This window comes from Mustela nivalis (assembly GCF_964662115.1).
Source record: "Mustela nivalis genome assembly, chromosome: 6".
In the NCBI taxonomy this organism is placed as follows: domain Eukaryota; kingdom Metazoa; phylum Chordata; class Mammalia; order Carnivora; family Mustelidae; genus Mustela; species Mustela nivalis.
In genome coordinates this window covers 31,722,138-31,743,579 of record NC_139025.1, presented here as the reverse complement: position 1 = coordinate 31,743,579, position 21,442 = coordinate 31,722,138, and the positions used below count along the sequence as shown (strand labels likewise).

At 43.1% G+C, this 21,442-nt stretch overlaps 1 protein-coding gene and 1 long non-coding RNA gene across 6 annotated transcripts in view; one reads left to right on the top strand and one right to left on the bottom strand.

Moving 5' to 3' along the window:
* Window positions 1-13,844, bottom strand: part of LOC309866353 — a 40,184-nt gene extending 26,340 nt beyond the window's left edge. The window contains exons 1-2 of the long non-coding RNA XR_014312594.1: window positions 13,292-13,844; window positions 10,800-10,943 (exon numbers count right to left, since the gene is read on the bottom strand). This is a non-coding gene — a long non-coding RNA (uncharacterized lncRNA). The remainder of the gene's footprint in view (window positions 1-10,799; window positions 10,944-13,291) is intronic.
* A 100-nt stretch (window positions 13,845-13,944) lies between these two features.
* SRSF5 (serine and arginine rich splicing factor 5) lies at window positions 13,945-18,815 on the top strand. 5 transcript variants are annotated; one of them, XM_082734017.1, is made up of 8 exons: window positions 13,945-14,224; window positions 14,995-15,139; window positions 15,405-15,475; window positions 15,600-15,698; window positions 16,001-16,070; window positions 17,296-17,369; window positions 17,798-17,908; window positions 18,009-18,815. In XM_082734017.1, the coding sequence occupies exons 2-8, from the start codon at window positions 15,014-15,016 to the stop codon at window positions 18,271-18,273; spliced, it is 816 nt and encodes a 271-aa protein (XP_082590143.1). In that variant the 5' UTR covers window positions 13,945-14,224; window positions 14,995-15,013; the 3' UTR covers window positions 18,274-18,815. The 5 variants fall into 5 exon arrangements, with proteins under 5 accessions (XP_082590143.1, XP_082590139.1, XP_082590141.1 ...); XM_082734013.1 differs by having other exon boundaries at window positions 18,006-18,815; XM_082734015.1 differs by having other exon boundaries at window positions 13,955-14,095; window positions 18,006-18,815.
* Window positions 18,816-21,442: the final 2,627 nt, after the last annotated feature.

The window sequence follows — 21,442 nt, the reverse complement described above, 5'->3', positions numbered from 1 at the left end:
AGTGTTTATATAGGCTTGGAGCCCCACAAGAAGGGAGGGGAAATGGCCTTTGGGAGCAGCCCTCTGCTTCCCAGAATGTCACCCGATGGAGAAGCAGGGAACAGAATTCATAGTGTGGCCAGGTCTCCAGTTTCTCCCTGAGGTGAGGTCATTACCCCTACACTTGCCCTTTTGAATCTACCTCCTTGTGTTCATGTGTGGAGTTCTGTGGCTCAGACCTGTGGTCTTCTGACCTCACTGTTCATCTTGCCTTTAAAAGAACTTGGGGGGCGCCTGGGTGGCTCAGTGGGTTAAGCCGCTGCCTTCGGCTCAGGTCATGATCTCAGGGTCTTGGGATTGAGTCCCGCATCAGGCTCTCTGCTCAGCAGGGAGCCTGCTTCCCTATCTCTCTCTCTCTCTGGCTGCCTCTCCGTCTACTTGTGATTTCTCTCTGTCAAATTAATAAATAAAATCTTTAAAAAAAAAAGAACTTGGAAAAATGATGGACTTTTCACCACATTTTTAAGGTGACAGCTAAAACTTTTCATCATTGATTGACATAGTTATAAAGGACGTGATTTCTAATGCATTTTCTTTAGCAACATTCTGGAACAAAACTATGACAAATCCATTGAGATCTGCATACCGTTGCAATTTGATACTATCCTGGTCATTTTATTTTAAGATTTTATTTACTCATTTGAGAGAATGAAAGAGAGAGGGAGAGCATGAGAGGGGAGAAGGTCAGAGGTAAAAGCAGACTCCCTATAGAGCTGGGGGCCCGTTGCAGAATTCGATCCCAGGACTCCAGGATCATGACCTGAGCTTCATGAAGGTAGTTGCTTAACCAACAGAGCCATCCAGGTGCCCTATCCTGGTTATTTTATTTTTTTTAATTTATTTTATTTTTTTTAAAGACTTTATTTATTTATTTGACAGAAGTAGATCACAAGTAGGCGGAGAGGCAGGCAGAGAGAGGAAGGGAAGCAGGTTCCCTGCTGAGCAGAGAGCCCGATGTGGGGCTCGATCCCAGGACCCTGGGATCATGACCTGAGCCGAAGGCAGAGGCTTAACCCACTGAGCCACCCAGGCGTCTGTCCTGGTTATTTAAAAACAAGGAAACTGTTTCTCCTCTCCCCTCTTCTTCCTCCTCCTTCTAAAATATTTATTTATTTGAGAGAGAGACACAGAGAGAGAGAGAGCACGTGCGCGTGAGCAAGCTCATTGGGGTGCAGGGGGGAAGGGCAGAAGAAAGAGTCTTAAGCAGGCTCTAGGCTGAGCACCGAGCTGGATGTGGGGCTTGATCTCATGACCTTGAGATCACAACCTGAGCCTAAATCAAGAGTCAGATGCTTAACCAGATGTGCCACCCAGGTACTTCCCAGTTCTTCGAAGACAGAAATTTTTATCATTCCTTTTCTTTTTAAGACCCTTTCCATTCCTCCGCCCCCACAGACTTTAACCCTATTATGTTTTTATACCTGAAAGTATTTTTAAGCACTTTCTTATTTCTATGCATCAACATTGTGTATATAAATGGAAAATTTCAGGGCGCCTGGGTGGCTCAGTCAGTGAAGTGTCTTCCTTCAGCTCAGTCGTGATCCCAGGTTCCAGGGATCCAGCCCCACACTGGGAGTCTGCTCCTCCCTCTCTCCGCTCATGCTCGCTCACTGTCTCTCTCTCTCTCTCTCTCTCTCTGAGTCTCTCAAATAAATAAATAAAATCTTTAAATGGAAATTTCAAAATGTTCAATTGCCTGTCATCAATACAACATAAAGGTAGAGGCTGCTTTTAGGCAACAGGCTTGAGGGAATAGAAACTTGAGCCAGGCTAAAGGGCCCACAGTGACCGCGGAGCTGAGGCATACAGGTTCATTAAGCTATAGGCTCAAAAGGGTCAGTGGGCTACTTCCAGCCAGGTGCAGTTCCCAAGATTACCAAAAAAAGGGAAATTCCATCTGTGCCTGTGTTCCCTCACTCTATCCCGTAAATACAGCCCCTCCCCACCCCCTCATGGCCGTCTCTCCTTTGCTGTCCTGCCTGCTGCTCCCTTGCAGTGTACTCAATAAAATTCTATTTCATTTGTCCTACCTCAGGTGAATTCTTTCACCTTCTATACCCCGCAATAAATATATTACAATTTTGGATAGTTATTCCATTTTGAAAGTAACTTTACTGGAAAGACATCTTTGAATGAGGTGGATCAGGCTATTTTTCCCCATATAACCTTGAATGAATATTATTTATTCATTTATATTTAATGAATATTATTAAATAATATTCATTGCAAGAAGGAGGCATTTACATATGTAAGTGCTGAGAAATGTTTACATAAACATATGTAAACATATGGTTACACAAACGTATTTATGTAAACATAAATGTTTACATAAACAAGTAGATGGGAATGGAGTTTTGTTAAAGTGATGTCACACAATTTGTAAAATTCCTTGTGAGTTATATGTCCAAAATGATTTTATGGCTGATTAAAACTACACTCTTTTTAGATTTATTTATTTGAGAGAAAAAGAGAGAAAGAGCACATGCACATGGGAAGGGGAGGAGCCAGAGTGAGAGGGAGAGAGAGAAACCCAAGCAGACTCCTCAGCGAGTGCAAAGCCCAACTCTGGGCTCGATCTCACGGACCTGAGATCATGACCTGAGCCCAAACCAAGAGTCAGACACTTAACCAATTGTGCCACCCAGGTGCCCCAAAATTACATTTAATAAGGTGTTGGCTGGCGACTTGGTTATAACCTCCTCCAATTTAGTTAAAAGCAAAAGATTGGAAAGGAGGGTTGTTAGGGACTGAATGTATCTCCCCCCGCCCCCATATGTAGAGATCCTAATCCACAATGAGATTGTGTTTGGAAGTGGGGCTTTGGGGAGATGATCAGGTAAAGGGATTAGCGCCCTAATAAAGGAGATCCAGACAGCGCTATCACTCCTTCATCCATGTGAGGGGACATGGAGACGGCTGGCTCCTCTATGAACCAGAAGGTGGGCTCTCATCTGATAAGGCATCTCCTGGAGATGTGATCTTAAATTTCATCTCCAGAACCGTCAGAAATCAATGTTACTGCTTATAAGCCACCCAGTTTAAGGTGTTCTGTTACAGCAGCTCAGACTGGCTAAGACAAGCATCTAGAATTACAGGTGGGTCCCTTAACTTGGACTTGAATGCAGACATCCCTTAGAAAGTAATGATGTGTCCCCAGGGGTTTACATACTGGGAAGCTCTGTGCAGGCCTGCTGGATGGAGCCGCTGCTGCAGCTTCCGACTCCAAGTAAGATAACCTTGACCGCGCACTGGGAGGTGGAAGCTGCCTTCTCACAGGGTGTGCTTCCTGGCCAGTCACACTCGGAGCTGATGCCCCTGGTCTTGTCTTCCCTCTTGTATGACCACTTGTTTTCTGAAACTCCTCTCTCTCTCTTTCTAACTCCCTTTTTTTGGAGCAGGCTCCGTGCCCAGCATAAAGCCCAGCGGGGCTTGAACTCACAACTCTGAGATCATGACCTGAGCTAAAATCAAGAGTTGGACGCTGAACCGACTGAGCCACCCAGGTATCCCTGAAACTTCTCTCTGGTCCTCAAGTTGTCCTTGTAGACTTACCCTGTATTTACTTTTCGTCATAGCAGTGTCACTTAGAGCCCTGTGAGATGACAGGCTCGGGTACCCATGCTCACTTGTTGGGTGATCCCTGGAAGTTGCTTCCTTTACGTCTCTGTCTCAGTCACCTCTAGTGAAAACTTGGTTTGTTTTCAAATTTAAGTGATTGAATGCACGCAAGGTCTGGGCAGCACAGCGTCAGGAACAGTAAGCACTCGACACATGTAAGCGGTTATTATTATTATTGGCATTGCCCTAAATTTGGCCTCTTTCAAATCTTCCTGGGATAAGCAATACTCGTAAAATGCTTTGAAACCCAAAAGATAAATCACCACACAGGACATCAAACCCTGCTGTTAGCATCATATTATTGTGTTCCTTTTTAGCCCCATCTTCCTGGAGGAGGTTGGGTCAAAGAGGCAGTGTGCTGAGGAGGTCTGGGGGAGGCCAGGACAGCCCCTGAGCCAGCGCTCTGTTCCACTCTCAGCCTGTTTTCCAAGACTCCACTCTGCCCACCTCTCCATTCCATACTGAAATTGACCTTGGCCCAGTGGAAAGAGCAAACTGACCTTGGCCCAGTGGAAAGAGCAATATGTCCTGCCCGAATTGTAAAGTGAGTTACTCATATTCCTGGAACCCTTGGTCCTGCCCAGATTGTAAGCCTCTGGTCGGCCTACCCCCCCACAACTCTCGTCCCCATAGTGTTCATGCTTGGGGTCCCCTGGACTCAAAGCCCTTCTTCCATTGGTCCCTGGAAGCCTCCTTCCAAGGCAAATACAGTATATATGGATGTATGGATGTATTTAAGATTTTATTTATTTATTTGCCAAAGAGAGAGAGCAAGAAAGAGAGCACACAAGAAGGGGAGCGGCAGGCAGAGGGAGAAGCAGGCTCCCCACTGAGCAGGGAGCGCCACGTGGGGCTCCATTCCAAGACCCTGGGATCATGACCTGAGCTGAAGGCAGATGGCTTAATGAGTAAGCCACCCAGGCACCCAAAATACAGTTTTTAAAAAATTTATTTTTATTGATATATAACTGACACTCAACATTATATTAGTTTCAGGTATATAATGTAATGATTTGATATTTGTATATATTGCTAAATGATCACAGTTCATCTGCTCACCACACTTAGCTATGATTTTTTCATCTTGTGATTAAAACTTTTAAAATCTGCTCCCTTAGCAACTATCAAATATCCAATACTGTATTTTTAACTGTGGCTTCCATGCTGTACATGACATCTGCAGAACTGATTAATTTTATGGTAAATACATTTCTTAAAGATTTTATTTATTTGAGAGGTGGGGGGGGGAGCGTGTGTGAGAATGTGCATGCACAAGAGCAGAGGGGAGATGCAGAGGGAGAGATACAAGCAGACTCCCTGCTAATCCCGGAAACCAGGGCAAGGCTGGGTCCCAGGACCCAAAGATCATATCATGACCTGAGCCGAAGTAAATCACTTAGCTGACTGAGCCACCCAGGCACCCTGCGCCAAGTACATTCTTAATCTGTCCTCAGAATGCTCTCTCCCCATCTTGGCCTCAACAAAAACCTGGGTGACTTCATCTATTTTCACTGTACAGCTGTCACATCTCTGGGGAACCCTTTCAACTGGATCTTAAAAACTGCTCTGGGGGTGCCCAGCTGGCTTAGTCAGAAGGGCACACAACTCTTGATTTCTGGGTTGTGAGTTCGAGCTCCATGTTGGGTATAGAGATTACCAAAAAATAAAAATAAAATAAAAACTTAAAAAAAAAACCTCAAACCTGCTCTGGCTTAAACTGCCCCCTCTGCTTCAGACCCTGTGCACCCACTGCCTGCTGGCATCTCCTCCCAGCGATTCCAGTATGTGGCTGTCCCGTGGACTTCCAACTCCAAGAAGCCCAGGGAATTCATGGGCATTACCCCTCAATCCTGTACTCCGTGTCATGCACATACTACAGCCTGGAGGTGAAATCTGATGCTTAACTTCCCCTTACCTACCCTGTCATATCCCTCACCAACGGGGTGGAACTTGCCTTCTCAGCATTTCTCTAATTCGTCCCCTGCCTTTACCACTACCCCCGTCAATCCCATGACTGACAATTGTTGCTTCGCCATCTCTCTTTGTGACCTGCTGCTGTGTGACAGGTCACCCCAAAACTCAATAGTTGGAAACAAGTATGTATCGTGTCCCACAGTTTCTGAGGGCTAGGAATCTGGGAGTGGCTTAGCTGGGTGGTTCTGACTTAGCATCACTAAGGGGGGCTGCACTCCTGCTGTCGGCTAGGGCTGTGGTTATCTCAAGAGTCAGTGGGGCTGGAGAATCTGCTTCAAGCCTGCTTGTGTGGTTGTTGTCTGGGCTCCCTTCCTTGCGGGCTGTTGGCTGGACGCTTCAGTCAGCCTCTCCTTAGGTTACAGGAGTGTCACCACTCTGCGGCTGGCTTTTCTCTGAGGTGGTGGTGGTGGTGGTGGTGGTGGTGGGGTGTGTGTGTGTGTGTGTGTGTGACAGAGAGAGAGAGAGAGAGAGAGAGAGAGAAAGAGATTACTCAGTATGGAAGCTGTAGTCTCTTAAGCCTAATTTCCAATGTTTTCGCTTCTGTCGATCACATTCTACTGATGCTACTGATTTACTGATCTATTGATCTACACATTCTTTTGATATTCTACTGATCACATAGACCAAACTTGGTATGCATTGGAGAGAATGTGTGAAAACCAGAATGTGAGGATCCTTGGGGGTCATCTTGGGAGTTGGTTACCACAACATCAATTTATCCCTTTTTTTAAAAAAAAGATTTTATTTAGTCATTTGACAGAAAGGTGGAAAGCACAAGTAAGCAGAGCGGCAGGTAGAAGGAGAGAGAGAAGCAGGCTCTTAACTATGTGCTGGCTGACTGGATTTAAAAAAAATAAATATGTTGGCTTAGGAAAGGTGAGATGGGGCAGTTTGACAAGTAACAGAGGTTAAGAGGAGGGTTTCTTTAAAAAAAAAAAAAGTTTTTAGGGCACCTGGGTGGCTCAGTTGGTTAAGCATCTGCCTTTGGCTCATGTCCTGATCCCAGGGTCCTTGGATCAAGTCCTGTATTGGGCTGCCTGCTCAGCAGGCAGTCTGCTTCTCCCCCTCCCTCTGCCCCTCCCCCCTGCTCATGTTCTCTCTCAAATAAATAACTAAAATCTTTTTTTTTTTTAAAGATTTTGTTTATTTGACAGACAGAGATCACAAGTAGGCAGAGAGGCAGGCAGAGAGAAAGAGAGGGAAGCAGGCTCCTCGCTGAGCAGAGAGCCCCATGTGGGGCTCGATCCCAGGACCTCGGGATCATGACCCGAGCCGAAGGCAGAGGCTTTAACCCACTAAGCCACCCAGGCGCCCCAATAACTAAAATCTTTAAAAAAATGTTTTAAAGGGGGAAACCGTTAAGGATCAAAGACATAGTGGAGAGGATGGAACTTAAGATAGAAAGAAAAAGGAGAGAGAAAAATGATGCACAGAGCAAGGTCTGGAATCTGGTACACAAAGAACCAAAAGGCTTGGGCAGAAATTAAACCCCTTGTTTCTCTGGATGGGAAGAAGATGCGTGAAAATATACGTAATCTGAAGATGGAGGGGGAGAGATGGAAGCAGTGGCAGCCTGATAACTTCAATTCTTTTTTCTTTATTCCCAGATAATGGAAGATAATGTCTAGGGACAAATGAGTAGTTCAGTCAGTTGACCATCTGCCTTTGACTCAGGTCATGATCCCAGGGTCCTATGATAGAGTCCTGCATTGTCTCTCTTTTCAGCAGGGGAGCCTGCTTCTCCTTCTCCCTTTCCCTCTATTTGCTGCCCTGCCTACTTGTGCTCTCTTCTCTCTCTTTGAATAGATAGATAAAATCTTAAAAAAAAAAAAAGAAGATAATGTCTATTTCCTTTTTTAAAAAGATTTTATTTATTTCACAGAGATCACAAGTAGGCAGAGAAGCAGGCAGAGAGTGAGGAGGAAGCAGGCTCCCTGCTGAGCTGAGAGCCTGATGCGGGGCTTGATCCCAGGACCCTGGGATCATGACCTGAGCCGAAAGCAGAGGCTTAACCCACTCAGCCTCTCAGGTGCCCCAATAATGTCTATTTTCTGTGTGACATAGGAAGTATTGTGGTAGTTAGTCTTTGATGACCCCTGTCATGCCCTCCCCCTGGTTCTCATGGCCTGTGCAGCTCCCTCCCACACTGTCTACACTGTACCGGGGTTGGGCTCTGTGACCAATAGCATATGGCAGAAGCTCTGTGTTCTGGGTTGAATTGTGTCTTCTGCAGAAAGGTGTGTTGAAGTTCTAACCCCCAGCGCCCCAGGATGCAATCTTAGTTGGGAATAGGGCCTTTATAGACATAATTAAGTTAAAATGAAATCATTAGGGCAGACCATAATCCAGTGTGATTGGTGTCCTTATCACAAAGGGGAAATTCGGACACAAGTGTGAACAGACAAACACGCAAGGAGGGACAATGATGAAGACACACAGGAGGAGATAGCCATGTGATTGGAGTGGTGCATCTGCAAGCCAGGAACCCCAAGGACGCCTGACAAACACCAAATATTAGGAAGATGCAAGACGAATCCTCCCCTAGAGCTTCTGGACAAAGCACAGCCCTGCTCACACGTTGAGCTGGGACTTCTAGCCTCCAGAACTGTGATACAATACATTTTCTATTGTTGTAATCCACCCAGTTATTGGTATTTTGTGATGGCAGCCTTAGCAAACTAATAACACTATGGTATGCCATTTCCAAGATCAGATTATAAAAAGACTGCAGCTTCCTCTTTGGTGCACTTTCTCAGATCCCTCTCTCTCGGGATACTCAGCCGCACTGTCATGAGGACATTCAGGCAGCCTATGGAGAGACCCCCATGGGAAAGAACCAAAGTTTTCCATCAATGGCCAGCAAGGGCCTGAGGCATGTCAGGAGTTGTGGAAGTGAACTTGGAAGTAGCCCCCCCCCCCCAGGCCTCAGATAAGACCGCAGCCCCAGTCAAAAGCCTGACTGCAGTTTCATGAGAGACTCAACGCTGAACCACCCAGTCAAGCCATTCCTGGATTCCCGAATCACAGAAACTATGAGATCATAAATCCTTTTGTTTGAAGTTGTTAACTTTGGGGGTACTTTGTTATCCAGTAACAGATAACTAATACACCGGCTAACAATGAAGGAGACAAGGTTGCTTGAGAAGAGGAGAGAGAATATGGACTGGGTGCTGAGATCATGAGAAAGGGAGCCACAAACCAACAACACAGGTCTGATTAGTGGATGCAAACTATAGTTCAGAACCACTTGATGAAGGTGCCAGTTATATATTTAGATTCCTGAGTATCACATTCCTGAATCAGGCTTTTCTCTGGGAAAATGGCACTGTGGATCTACTATTGGAAAAGTGCCCAGATGATTCTTTTTAGAAGAACCATTGAGTTAGGAGTGCCTCGGTGGCTCAGTCAGTTAAGCGTCTGCCTTCTGCTCAGGTCATGATCCCAGAGTCCTGGCATTGAGTTCCTGTTCAGCAGGGAGCCTGCCTCTTCCTCCTCCTCATCCCCACCTCATGTTTTCTCTCTCTGTCTCTCCCAAATAAATAAAATCTTGAAAAAGAAAAAAAGGAACCATTGAGTTAGAGGATAATCAAGAACAGAGGTAAAGAAGATGGAGCTAGATGATAGATGGATTTTATGAAGAACAAAAAAGTGAGCTCCTCGACCTCGTTCAGCATTCCTCTCAGACTCCTGGTTGAGTATCAGAAGCACCTGCAGCCCTTACTAACACACTCGGTAGGGTTCCAGCCCAGACAACTGGATCAGAATTTCTGCCAGTAGGGACCCAGGCAACAGAACATTATAAACACTTCCCATATGATTTTAGTGTATGGCTGGTGTTGAGAAATATTGCTCTAGGTACTGAAATTAAAGTTGTGGGTTCACAGGTCTTTTAACTACTATGCACTAAATTAAAAAATGATAAAAAACCACGATGTAGCAATAAAAAGAAGTCAGATAGGGCTGTAGGGATAAATCAGTCAAAAAATGGAACATTTTTAAAAGCCATAAATTTCCAAGAAAGATTAAGGATACCCTTTCAAAAAAATCTTTGGAATTATTAGCTAGAAGCAAGGAAGCAGATTTTTTCTTTGTGATGGAAGTTTTGGATAGGAATTTTTAAGCATCTGGTGTTATTTAGTACATTTTCAGAAAAACAGAGTTATTGATTAGGATGAGAATTTTCCCCAGTCATGTGCTTGTGTCATGTTAAGAGGAAAAACAGACACAAATTTGAATATATACTTTTGTTCATAAACATATTAAAGAAACATGAAAAATGCCTGTGATTATGTTTTCTGAATAAAAACCCCTCATGAAACCAAATTCTATATATGAGGATGATTCATATTTTGGAAATGCAACTGTGCTTTTGAGAGGAACACTACAGAGAAATTATTTAAAAGGTCAAATAGGTATCCTTCAGGGTTGGGAATAAGGATAGCATTTTAACATCTTTTAAAAATCTCTGTGGGGGTGCCTGAGTGGCTCAGTGTGTTAAAGCCTCTGCCTTCAGCTCAGGTCATGATCCCAGAGTTCTGGGAGCCTGGGTCCCCCTTCCTCGCTGCCTGCCTCTCTGCCTACTTGTGATCTCTGTCTGTCAAATGAATAAATACAATCTTTTAAAAAAATAAAAATAAATTTAAAAAATTAAAAAAATCTCTATGTTTTTTGAAAATGATGATGTATTATTTTTGAATTAGAAAATAAAATATGTATTAAACACTCAGGAAAGAAAACATAAGAAAGAAAAACAGCGAACCATAATCTGAGGTTCCCTGGGTGAGCTGGCTTCACAAGTGTTCTCTTCTTTCAATTATCTCCCCTGTTGCACATTTTTGCGATAATGAGCATATAGATATTTTTATAATTGGAAAATTATCAACTCTATTTAAAAATAAAGATCGAATTCTCTGTCCTTTACAGTTTTATCTCACAAAGGGAGTTGGCTGGAGCATTCACGAAACTGTTTAAAGTTTAGGAATCAGTTAGCTCAGAGGTTGGCAGATGTCTTCTGTAAAGGGCCGGATAGTCAATATTTTAGGTATTGTGGTCCTTATGGCCTCTATTGGAACTATGCAGCCCTGCTTTTGTGGCAAGACAAACAGATCTAGACAGTAAGTAAATGAACAGGAGTGGCTGTGTTCAAAAAAAGCTTTATGGATACTGACCTTTGAATTTCATCTCATTTTCATTTGTCACGAAATCTTCCTTTGCTCACCTTCTCTCAACTCCAACCATTAAAAATGTAAAACCATCCTCAGGCCACACAAAAACAAGTGACAGGCTGGATTAGGTCCACAGGCCATAATTTGCTGACCCCGGTGTTGGATGAAATTAGGAACGTGATGAATGAAATATCTCATGGTTGTGTTGAAAGACCCCAACAGAAATGGCCCATAAACTGTGTTAATATTTTAATTTAATTTAATTTTTTTTAAGAGTTTTAAAAAATTTATTTGACAGACAGAGATCACAAGCAGGCAGAGAGAAAGGGAGAAGCAGGCTCCCCGCTGAGCAGAAAGCCTGACTCGGGGCCCGACCCCAGGACCCTGGGATCACGACCCAAGCCGAAGGCAGAGGCTTTAACCCACCGAGCCACCCAGGCACCCCAAATATTTTAATTTTATTTTATTGTGTTTATTTTAATCTGTGATTTCCCTGTGTCTTTTTTCTCCCTTTTCTAAAATTTGCAACTCACTTGGATGTCTTGGGAAAAAGATGCTATGCCATTCTGTTGAAACATTAATATAGGAGGAGGATGACTTGGGGGAAAAAAAAGATGCTAATGTGAATCCAAGTTTACAGATACCAAACCTTTTCTGTGCTAGGCATTTCGGGGGAAAAAAAAACCCAACACATACCCATATGCAGGAATTGTAGATTAAGTCACTAGGCACACTAATGAAAAATTACCTTTGTGGAAATCGAACCTTTTAACAGTAAACAAATCAAGGAAAAGGCTTTGTAAAAAACTAATGAAGAGAAAACTTACTAGAGTCTGGAGGCTCTAGTGGGAGCTAAACCACACATCTGCAGTTACAGGAATAAGTGTCAGTTAACAGACCCCAAAAGAAGAAACCTCAAGAAGAAAGAATCATCCCAGTCTCCAACATGGAAAAGGTATACACTGCATTTCCCATGAGAGAATGTCTATCCCTGGGGCCTCTCAGTACATCTGACTTGGTTTGGGCTCAAGCAAGATCTCATGGGTTGTGAGATTGAATCCCTTAATGGGTGCTGGCTTCAGCAGGGAGTCTGTGTGGGATTCTTCCCCCACTGCCTTTGTCCCTCCCCACTAGCACGCTCTATTTCTTTCTCTTAGATAAATAATTAAATCTTTAAAGAAAAAAAAAAAGAAAGAAAATGACCACTCTTGTACTGAACAAATGAGAAAACATGCTTTTCTCCAACAACCTTTGGACTTTCCTTCAAAACAAGCCCTCTAATTTCCTCCTTCTCCCTAACATGTTCCTTTCCTTGTAGGACTTGCCTATGGTTTTTCTGCAGCTTATATGTCTTGAATTATAGTTCTCTACTATTCCTGAATAAACTCATTTTGCTGGTGAAATAACAATTTTCTTTTTAAGATTAATAGGCTTTAGAAAAAAAAAATTAGTCCTGAAAAAAATCACAACACTGTGCTGAAGACAGCAACATTCTTCATGATATACAACACGATCAGTCTTGTCTTTCACTCCCAGAAAACCTTCTTTAGATTACTTTGTTATTGCAGCAAAAATAACATTTAGAGACTAAAATCACAAGTTATTGCTTCTATCATAGTCAATAGAAAAATGTAGAAAATAATTGGAAGGCCAATTTTTTAAAATTATGCAGAAAGGGAACAAATGTAGCTAAATAAGTACTGGTTTGGGACAATTTGTACATTACGAGAGGCCAGTATTTATTGGGCTAGTAGCTAAAGGTATTTTCTTATAACAAACTCTTAATTTCTTTTAAATCCATCCTTAATTTCCCACACTATAGATGGCCTAAGTTCACAATTTTACTACATACTTACTGAGGCTCTTCTTAAAATAAACAAATGTTGAGGGGCACTTGGGTGACTCAGTTTATTCTGTCTCTGCGTTAGGCTCAGGTCCTGATCCCAGAGTCCTAGGATAGAGCCCCATGAGGGGCTCCCTCCTCCGAGGGGGTGGGGTGATGGTGTTGGTGGTGTTGGCTTCTCCCTCTGCCCCTCCCCCCATGCTCTCTCTTGTTTTCTCTCAAATAAATAAAGTCTTTTAAAATTAAAAAAAATAAACAAATGTATAAATGGATGAACTCAACCCATAAAAACTATCAAAATTCACATCTAGAGTTTCTAAGAGCTAGGAGGTCAGAGCGAGGGTCTGTATCTCAGCGGCTTCTTGAACTACTCTTGCTCTGTGTAACTTTAGTTGCAAATAGCAACCCTAGATGTCTGGCACCTCTGAAAAATGGGGTGCCTTGGGTTCCACCTAAAAGCGTTAAAGAAAAGTAACCTTTTCACATTCTCTTTATGCCTGGATTGCTAAGCCTGACAACCTTGCTGGGGAAATGTGTAGCTAAAGATGTGGAAGGCTGTTTCACCCACATTTTGAAAACATAGTCTTTTGTTTCTGAAGAATAGTATACTTTTATGTGTTACATTACAGAAACTTAAATAGGGAAGGTTAACCAAATACCATTTGGGACTTTAAAAGTAGCTTGAAACCTCTTCCAACCAGCTCAGCTCTAGTGCAGAAATCTGCATTTTGGCTTCAAGACGGCCTGCTAGCTGCAGTCCCAATTTCAAGATTTCATTGTGCGAGAACCTTCCGTTTAAAAAAAATACTGCAGTTCCTCAGTCTTCTTAGTGTAAACCACATGTCCATGGTATGACAGTATGGCTAAAATATTCACTTGTGCATTAAGGAGCATCTGCCGAAGTTCAACCACAAACAGCAAGAAGCAAGGGGTCATAGATGGCCAAATATTTTTGCAAAGTCTGAGTTTCTTTCACCCCGTATTTCTGGGGGTATCTTTAAAAGACTTCAGATAAAAAAGAAATGTCATTGGCTCTAGCGTATCTTCACCAGGCAGACAACGGGGAACAGCACTCCACCGCCCAGTTGACGCAAACACCTTCCACCGCGGCCCTTTGAGCGTGGGGCACCTGACGGCCTCACCCACGCCAGTTCCCGCCCCTCGGCCCCGCCCATCCCGGGTACAGGTTTCTGGGGCGGTCGCCGTTAAGAGGCTCCAGCCCCGCGTAAACTTCCGGCTCCGCGGAAATTTCCGCCCTTAGAGCCAACGGGGAGGTCCCAGGGGCGGTACCGGAAGTGACGCCAGGGCGCGCCCTCCATTTTGTGGGACGCAGGAGCAGCTAAGTGCGTCAGTTGTGAAAAGGCGTAGACGAGACTAGTCCTGGTCTGCGGGGAGGTAGACGGCTCCGTCGCAGACTACGGACCTCTCTGGTCTCAGCTGCCAAAGACCCTGTCCGGTAGGTGAGTGGCTCACTTTGAGGGAAAGGCTTCTCGGATCGAAGCTTCTTCATGGCCGTTCAGATCGTGAGTGGCCAGGGCTGCTCTCTTTGCGGAGGACGGCGTCCAATGAGCGCAGTTTATTCGAGGTGGGCGCTGGGGCACGTCTCCCTTTGGGTATTGTTTGAGGGGAACTGACGGTGGAAGGGCGGTTGTGGTTATGGTCGTTTTTACACGGGGGTCGTGTGCCCCTCCCTGCCTCCTTACCTCTTCACTACCCGGACCCTCCCCGAGTATTGGGCTGATGCCTTTGCTCGGGGCGTGGTTAGGGCTTTCTGGGACGGGCACAGTGACTCCGGAACTGTGGAGTCCGGGGAGGGGGGAGGGAGAAGGGCGTTTGGCACGCGCGGCTCACCCCACCGCTGGCTCGGTCGCCGCCATTTTATGGCTGCCAGCGTCCGCCTGCCGCCGTCTGCGCAGGCGCGGCGGTGGCGTCGCGAGATTCCGGCTTCCACCCGCTGTGACGTTCCTGGGAGGCGGCGGCGTGCGCGCGGCCCGTCGCCATTGGGCTGGCCTTGCGGAGGGCGGGGTCGGCTCCGCCCGCACTTCTCGGCCTTTCCTAACTGCGGCAGATGGGAGGGGGCCAGAAGAGCCGGGGAGAGAGTGCGGCTGCGCAGTTCCAGAGGCGGCAGTGGGCGTTGCGGTTGCTGCGGTCTGGGCCCAGGGAAGGATCGTGTTGGGAGCCGAGTTTTAATTTTGTCTGCAAGGGACCTGGCCTAATAAGAGGCACTCTTGGCAATCTTGTTTATAACATCACCGGGTAAACATTTTATTTTATGCCGTTTATGTTTTTGACCCCTTGACCAGGCATTCTTCGGACATTCACTGGTATTGTCTCAATTGAATTATTTTGTAACAGGAAATACTAGCCGGACACCATGAGTGGTTGTCGAGTATTTATCGGGAGGTTAAATCCAGCGGCCAGGGAGAAAGACGTGGAAAGATTCTTCAAGGGGTATGGACGAATAAGAGATATTGATCTGAAAAGAGGCTTTGGTTTTGTGGTAAGTATTCACAACTGGTTCTTTAGAACTGCTGTTAAGTCGGTAAAGATTTTGATAAGCAGTGTTTTTTATTTTTACTGAGCGTAGGGTATTAAAAACCTTGCTGTTAGTTGGAGGGAAACCACTCCTGATTGCATTTCTGTTGAGCTTATGTGTATGGGACTGTCATTAAGATACTCATTCTTGACACGGTTTTGGTGCTTTTACTGTTGGAGAATACATTTTAAAGTCATGTTAAGAGCTGTCTTTCACGTTCACGTTTTAGGAATTTGAGGATCCCAGGGATGCGGATGATGCCGTATATGAACTCGATGGAAAAGAACTGTGCAGTGAGAGGTGAGAACCTGAGTTTTGTGACCGTTAGCACTGTAAGGTAGAACAGACTAGGTCAGTTGGGATATTTCAGATTAGCTGTCAGGTAGCTTGTGTGGATAACAGAGCCTTCTTTCCTTTCCTGTAGGGTTACTATTGAACATGCTAGAGCTCGGTCTCGAGGTGGGCGAGGTCGAGGACGCTATTCTGACCGTTTTAGTAGTCGCAGACCTCGAAATGATAGACGGTATGTGATGGATCGTGAATGGCTGCTTTGAACAATCATTACTGCAGGAGGAGATTTTAATGTTTAAGAACAATTAGCGATAAGTGGTTTTTTGCTTACTGTATAATCACTTCTATTATTCCTGTGGTAGTCTGCTGTTCTTGATTAGTGTGTGTATTAAGTCCTGTAAAATAATTCAGAAACTCAATGGAAGTCATTTGAATGACTTGTTCTATCTTATTGCTTGAATCTGCCCACAGTCGAACACAGTAGGTACACACTGCTGCATTTCTTCCATTGTGAGTACTCATTTTCTTCCTCAGAAATGCTCCACCTGTAAGAACAGAAAATCGGCTTATAGTTGAGAATTTATCTTCAAGAGTCAGCTGGCAGGTTTGTTGAAACACAGTTTTGAGCTATTTTAATGTGGCTTTTTAAAAGTTAATGGGTAATTAATGTTTTATTATGTTTTTATTAAAAGTAATTTTATCTTAAATTAAATTAATGGAATTAATTGTAATTTTAAAATTTTGATTAAAAGTAATTGGGGGATATTTGAAACTTTAATTAATTTGATCAAATGTTTAATGTTTTGAGGATATTTTCTCTTGTTTTTTAAAATCAATTTTAACCAAATATTAAACCCTTTATTTGCCAGCCTATCTGTGTCGTTGGCCTTATGACGAGGAGTGCCTGTGGGTTATCCTAATCGTTGTCTTGGTCACTCTTGGTTGGGCCTGGTTGACTTTGCCAGTCAGCTCCTACAGTGATCAGTTGGCCACCTCTAGATCTGTGTTTGCCGGTCTAGACGTAATCGGGGCACTTACTTGAAGTGCCAGGTTGCAGCGATCCCAGAGCGTTGATAACGTGATCTGATCCCTAATTGAGAGCTGTCTTCCTGTAACGCTTCCGAATAAGAGGTCCTGGTCGAAAAGAGTTGAAAGATTCGAAATTAGGTGGTCGTTGGAATCCTGATCGCAGTAAAGTGGTCCTTGGTAACTGCACAAGAGTAGAAGGTGCCTGCATCCGCCAATAGTCTGCTAATAGGGAGGGCTGTGCGATTAAAGGCTTCCACCGATTGGGTAGTGTCCTTCAAGTGGGTGGCGAAGAGCCAGTCGGGCATATGTCATGAAGGTTTCTCCGACCGATTAATGGTTTGCTGCTTGACTAGCCTAGGGAAATAATAATAAAGGTAAAGTAAACTTTTTTAATGACATATGGGGCACAAAATAACTGGTGTCTTGTAAATGTTCTGTTTCTTTTTTTTTTTTTTTAATATAAAATCTTTACTTTAGTCTTTAAAAATATGTACTGTTTCTTTTTGTTTTGTTTTGTTTTGTTTTCTTCCTTTTGTATTGAACTCAGTATAGACTAATACTACTTTAATGTTAAAATCTGAATTTTCCTGTAGCATTTTGCTTAAAAGCAATATGCTTTTTGCTTATTTCGTGCCCTGGCATAGATAATTTTTGAATTCTGATAGAATACAAGTGTGGTAAATACCATGTTTGTACTTTATCTAACATCTTCTCTTCCAGTAGTCTTGTTTTTTATACCATGTGGTTGTTTGTGTGTCAAGTTTCCTTTTCTTCGCGTGACACAATTGTCTTGTGTTAAGGATCTCAAAGATTTCATGAGACAAGCTGGGGAAGTAACCTTTGCGGATGCACATCGACCTAAATTAAATGAAGGGTGAGTGTGTTTTGAAGGTCATAACAGCCTTTTGAAAACAATGTTTTCAGAAATCTGAGAATTGGGGTATGCTGGTTCTCATTTGAGGATGAATTTGCTCTGTAGGGGGCATTGGACCACATTTTTGGTGGTTGTAATGGGTTTAGGGTGCTACGGGCATCTTGTAGGTAGAGGCTGGGATGCTGCTAAACATTGGCTACCAAGCATAGGCAAAGGCCTCCACAACAAAGAACTGCCTAGCTTAAAATGTCCATGGTTTGGAGGTGGAGGAACCTTCTAATGCTGTTTTTAAGATTTAAGATTCTTAATAATAGCAGTAGCAGAAAGTATCTAGAAAAGGTAATCTTGATACTCTGGATTGCTATATGTAGTTTGAGACCAGACTACCAGATGTATATAATTGTACAAATGGCTTTTTTCCATTGTAGGGTGGTTGAGTTCGCCTCTTACGGTGATTTAAAGAATGCTATTGAAAAACTTTCTGGAAAGGAAATAAATGGGAGAAAAATCAAATTAATCGAAGGCAGCAAAAGGCACAGGTATCTAACATATTAAAAACAAAAGTTTTAGTTGGTGGGTTTGTAGCTCCTGCCACTTACATTGTATTTTTGTTTGCTTGATTATTTTCCTCCCTAGTAGGTCACGGAGCAGGTCTCGTTCCAGGACCAGGAGTTCCTCTAGGTCTCGTAGCCGGTCTCGGTCCCGGAGTCGCAAGTCTTACAGCCGGTCCAGGAGCCGGAGCCGGAGCCGGAGCAAGTCCCGTTCTGTTAGTAGGTCTCCTGTGCCTGAGAAGAGCCAGAAACGTGGTTCTTCAAGTAGATCTAAGTCTCCAGCATCTGTGGATCGCCAGAGGTCCAGGTCCCGATCCCGGTCAAGGTCCAGATCAGTTGACAGTGGCAATTAAACTGTAAATAACTTGCCCTGGGGGCCTTTTTTAAAAAAACAAAACAAATTCCCAAACCATACTTGCTAAAAATTCTGGTAAGTATGTGCTTTTCTGTGGGGGGGGTGGGATTTGGAGGGGGGGTGGGTTGGGCTGGAAATCTTTGTAGATGTGGACCACCAGGGGTTGTTGAAAACTAATTGTATTAAATGTCTTTTGATAAGCCTTCCGCTCACATTTTTGTGAATGTCTGAAGTGTATAGTTTGTGTATATTGAGAGAGCTCTTTTATAACTAAAGCAAATTTAATTTTTTTGTACTAGAAAAGATTTGAACATTTTAGTTCTTGGTTATTCAAATATGTTAATTCAGAATTAGTTTAATGCCTCAATTAAACTAATTAATAGCTTTGGACATTTAAAAGAGCTCTGAATTTGCTTGTACATAAAGGCTTGAGTTTTCCTTGTTAGGGTCAAGGGTGTCCTCCCACCGACCCTTTAACAGCTGCCTGACAAAGACAACGGTAAAGCAGCTGTTGTTGATAATAAAACATTATAAAAACTGTTTTTGTCTGTTTGTCTGAAGGATGTATGCTATTATTTTTCCCTATCCATCTATGTCCAGCACATTTAAAATACCTTGTGGAGAATCCTGGAATTTGGTTGGTGGATATTTAAAGGTTTCTTTGAAAATTTGAGTCTTAAAAACCCTTGCCATTTCTGGTCTAGTCAAAACAAGGGCAGAGATGTCTGCAAACTGTTAAAATGATGATGACAGTTAAGTTTCCTGTGTGTGACTGTACCAAAGCTCTTTCCCTTTATCACTTTATTATATTGGTATCAGGTTATTTAGGCTTCCGTAACCAAGAGAAGAAAAATTGGAGAACAGATTTTAAAAATGTTTTATGCTTATTTCAAAGGGAATAAATTTTGAAGGTTAGATTATTATGTAAAGCTTATTTAAGTCCACGCACAAGAATGCTTTAAGGGGTTTCACATGTTTTACTTGCATTGATGAGCTGTGGATGTGACTGTGTATTAAAGGGAAAACTGCTTAAGGTTCTACATCCATCTTCGTTCTGAGCGTTCCATACGGAGATGATGATCTTTATTGTCTCCTAGTAATCTCAGAAACTACTTAGATTTTCTTAGTTCTCTATAGGAGTGCTCAGTTGGATAAATGTTTGGTAGTGGTGAATGGCATGCAGTACTTAATGTTACAAATATCTTCCCCTTATGCTCACTGAATCTTCACAGCTACTAGGAACATAATCATTTTACGGGAGGAAACTCAGGGCCAGAGTAGAGCCAAGTAAATGGTGGACTGGTATTGGAATTGAGGAAGTCTAGTTCCCCAGAACCTGAAAAGCTCATTTTCTTTCATCTGCCCCAGCCTTGCATGGGTTTTTTGAGGAAAGGAGTACCAGAAGGATTGCTTTTCGCTTTACAAAAGTATGGGGATTAGGTGGTAGGACTCCCATTTGGGGTAGGTTTGAGAAGTTGTTGGTATATATGTTTTTTTGTTACATCCGAGACAGTAGAAGCTCATGCAACAAAAATGGGGAAGCTGCTCCCTTCTGTGAAGGGCCAGTTCTAGGGGGGGAGTTTGAGTTTTAACACTTGTTAATTTCCTTGGGTGGAGGCTGATGTAAAGGAGTGGAACCTAGGTGTGTGTGTTTAGTTTGGAAGGCTGGAAGTGAGCAACAGTTGCTACCAAATGGAAAGGCAGTTTCTTAAGTTTTTATATGTTGGTGGTGGTTTTATATGTACACACTTGATGTTTTACCAGTTGACTTTATTCTATTTTAGTTTTCCACGTTTCTTTACCCCTAGATAGGTAAATTGTCAGTGGCTTGCCAATTTGTCATTACAAATCGTCGTCATACAGTGAAGCAATAAAATGAGGCCCTTTGAGCAAATGGCAGAGATGACTGGGAGTTGGTTTGAACTAACCTTAATTGCCCCATCGAGGACCTGAGAAATCGGAGTCTGAATATAATCCTAAGCAAAGTTTTAGAACCGGCTTTTGTGTGAAGTAACAGAACTTGTTTTCTTTTGTGTTCTATCTAGTTCTCTTTTGAAGGATAATTTGAGATTACTAGAGCTCAAGTCTAGCTCTACCTTCCTGAGAATACTAATGCTCTTGGTTCTGCTTAAGTTTCCTGGCAGGTGATACTTGCTGAATGTTTAAGCGATTTGAGTAGGTATGTAAATAAGGGTATAATATGTCAATACAGTAGGCAGGTAGATCTTTTCACAGGTCTTTAACAGTATTAGTGACCCAAATTGATAATTTTTTTAAGTAGGCTCCATTGGTTGTGGACTGAACCCAGATCAAGACCTGATTTGAGATCAGAAGTTCGATGGACGCTTAACTGACTGAACCACCCAGGTGCTCCCTCCTCCCCCCCAGTTGGTGATTCTTAAACTTGCTCTGGTATCAGGAGTACTGGTGGTCCTGGCCATTGGGCAACTGATGCCCTAAAATTCTTTTAGGGTTTCAGTTGAACTTAAACATACTAAAAGGTATGAAAATCACAAGCAATTGGGCACAGTCTTATTTGCAGGTATTGTTTATTAATCTGCCTAATGCTTGTCTGCATATGAGTAGTATGTAAAACATTTGTTTCATTGGATAAAATTTGCAATTTTGGAATCCTATTTTAGAGAAACCACTCATTTTCCAGTAGCTTTTGCAGTACTTGAGTTTTGAGGGGGATAATACAGAAACCATTGTCAGCTAATGAATTGATGACTAATCTATCCGATTAGTGGATAATTCTGTGGATGTTTGTGTTTTCTTATTTTCCTGACTTCTCTGATTGTGTTCTCTAGAAATGTCCATTCATTTCATTATGGCTGATTTTTTAGTTCATCTTGTTTATAATTGCTCTTGCATTTCATGTCTGCCTTTGTACATTTAGTGTCATGTTGGTGTTCTCAGGAGCTTTAATCCCAGAAATAACAGAAGGGAAATTTGAAGGTTAGAAAGGACTTTGGGCGTTTGAAATGCGGCAGTGCTCTGAGCATTTTTTCCCCCATTTTCTGTCAAAAAGGTCGGAATAGGATTTGGATATTTGATGTTAGGGTAAAAGGCCCCTATTTGTTGCCTAGTTCAGAAGTTGAGTGTGTCTTATGTGCCTGTGGAACACTTCTGGAAATGCAGGGACAAAAGGCACTTTTGGTTTCTGC

Coding starts and splice junctions, on each gene's coding strand:
- SRSF5 (XM_082734013.1), top strand. CDS start 15,014: ATGAGTGGTTGTCGAGTATTTATCGGGAGGTTAAATCCAGCGGCCAGG. Junction 15,476..15,599: donor AAAGAACTGTGCAGTGAGAG/GTGAGAACCTGA, acceptor CCTTTCCTGTAG/GGTTACTATTGAACATGCTA. Junction 17,370..17,797: donor CGACCTAAATTAAATGAAGG/GTGAGTGTGTTT, acceptor TTTCCATTGTAG/GGTGGTTGAGTTCGCCTCTT.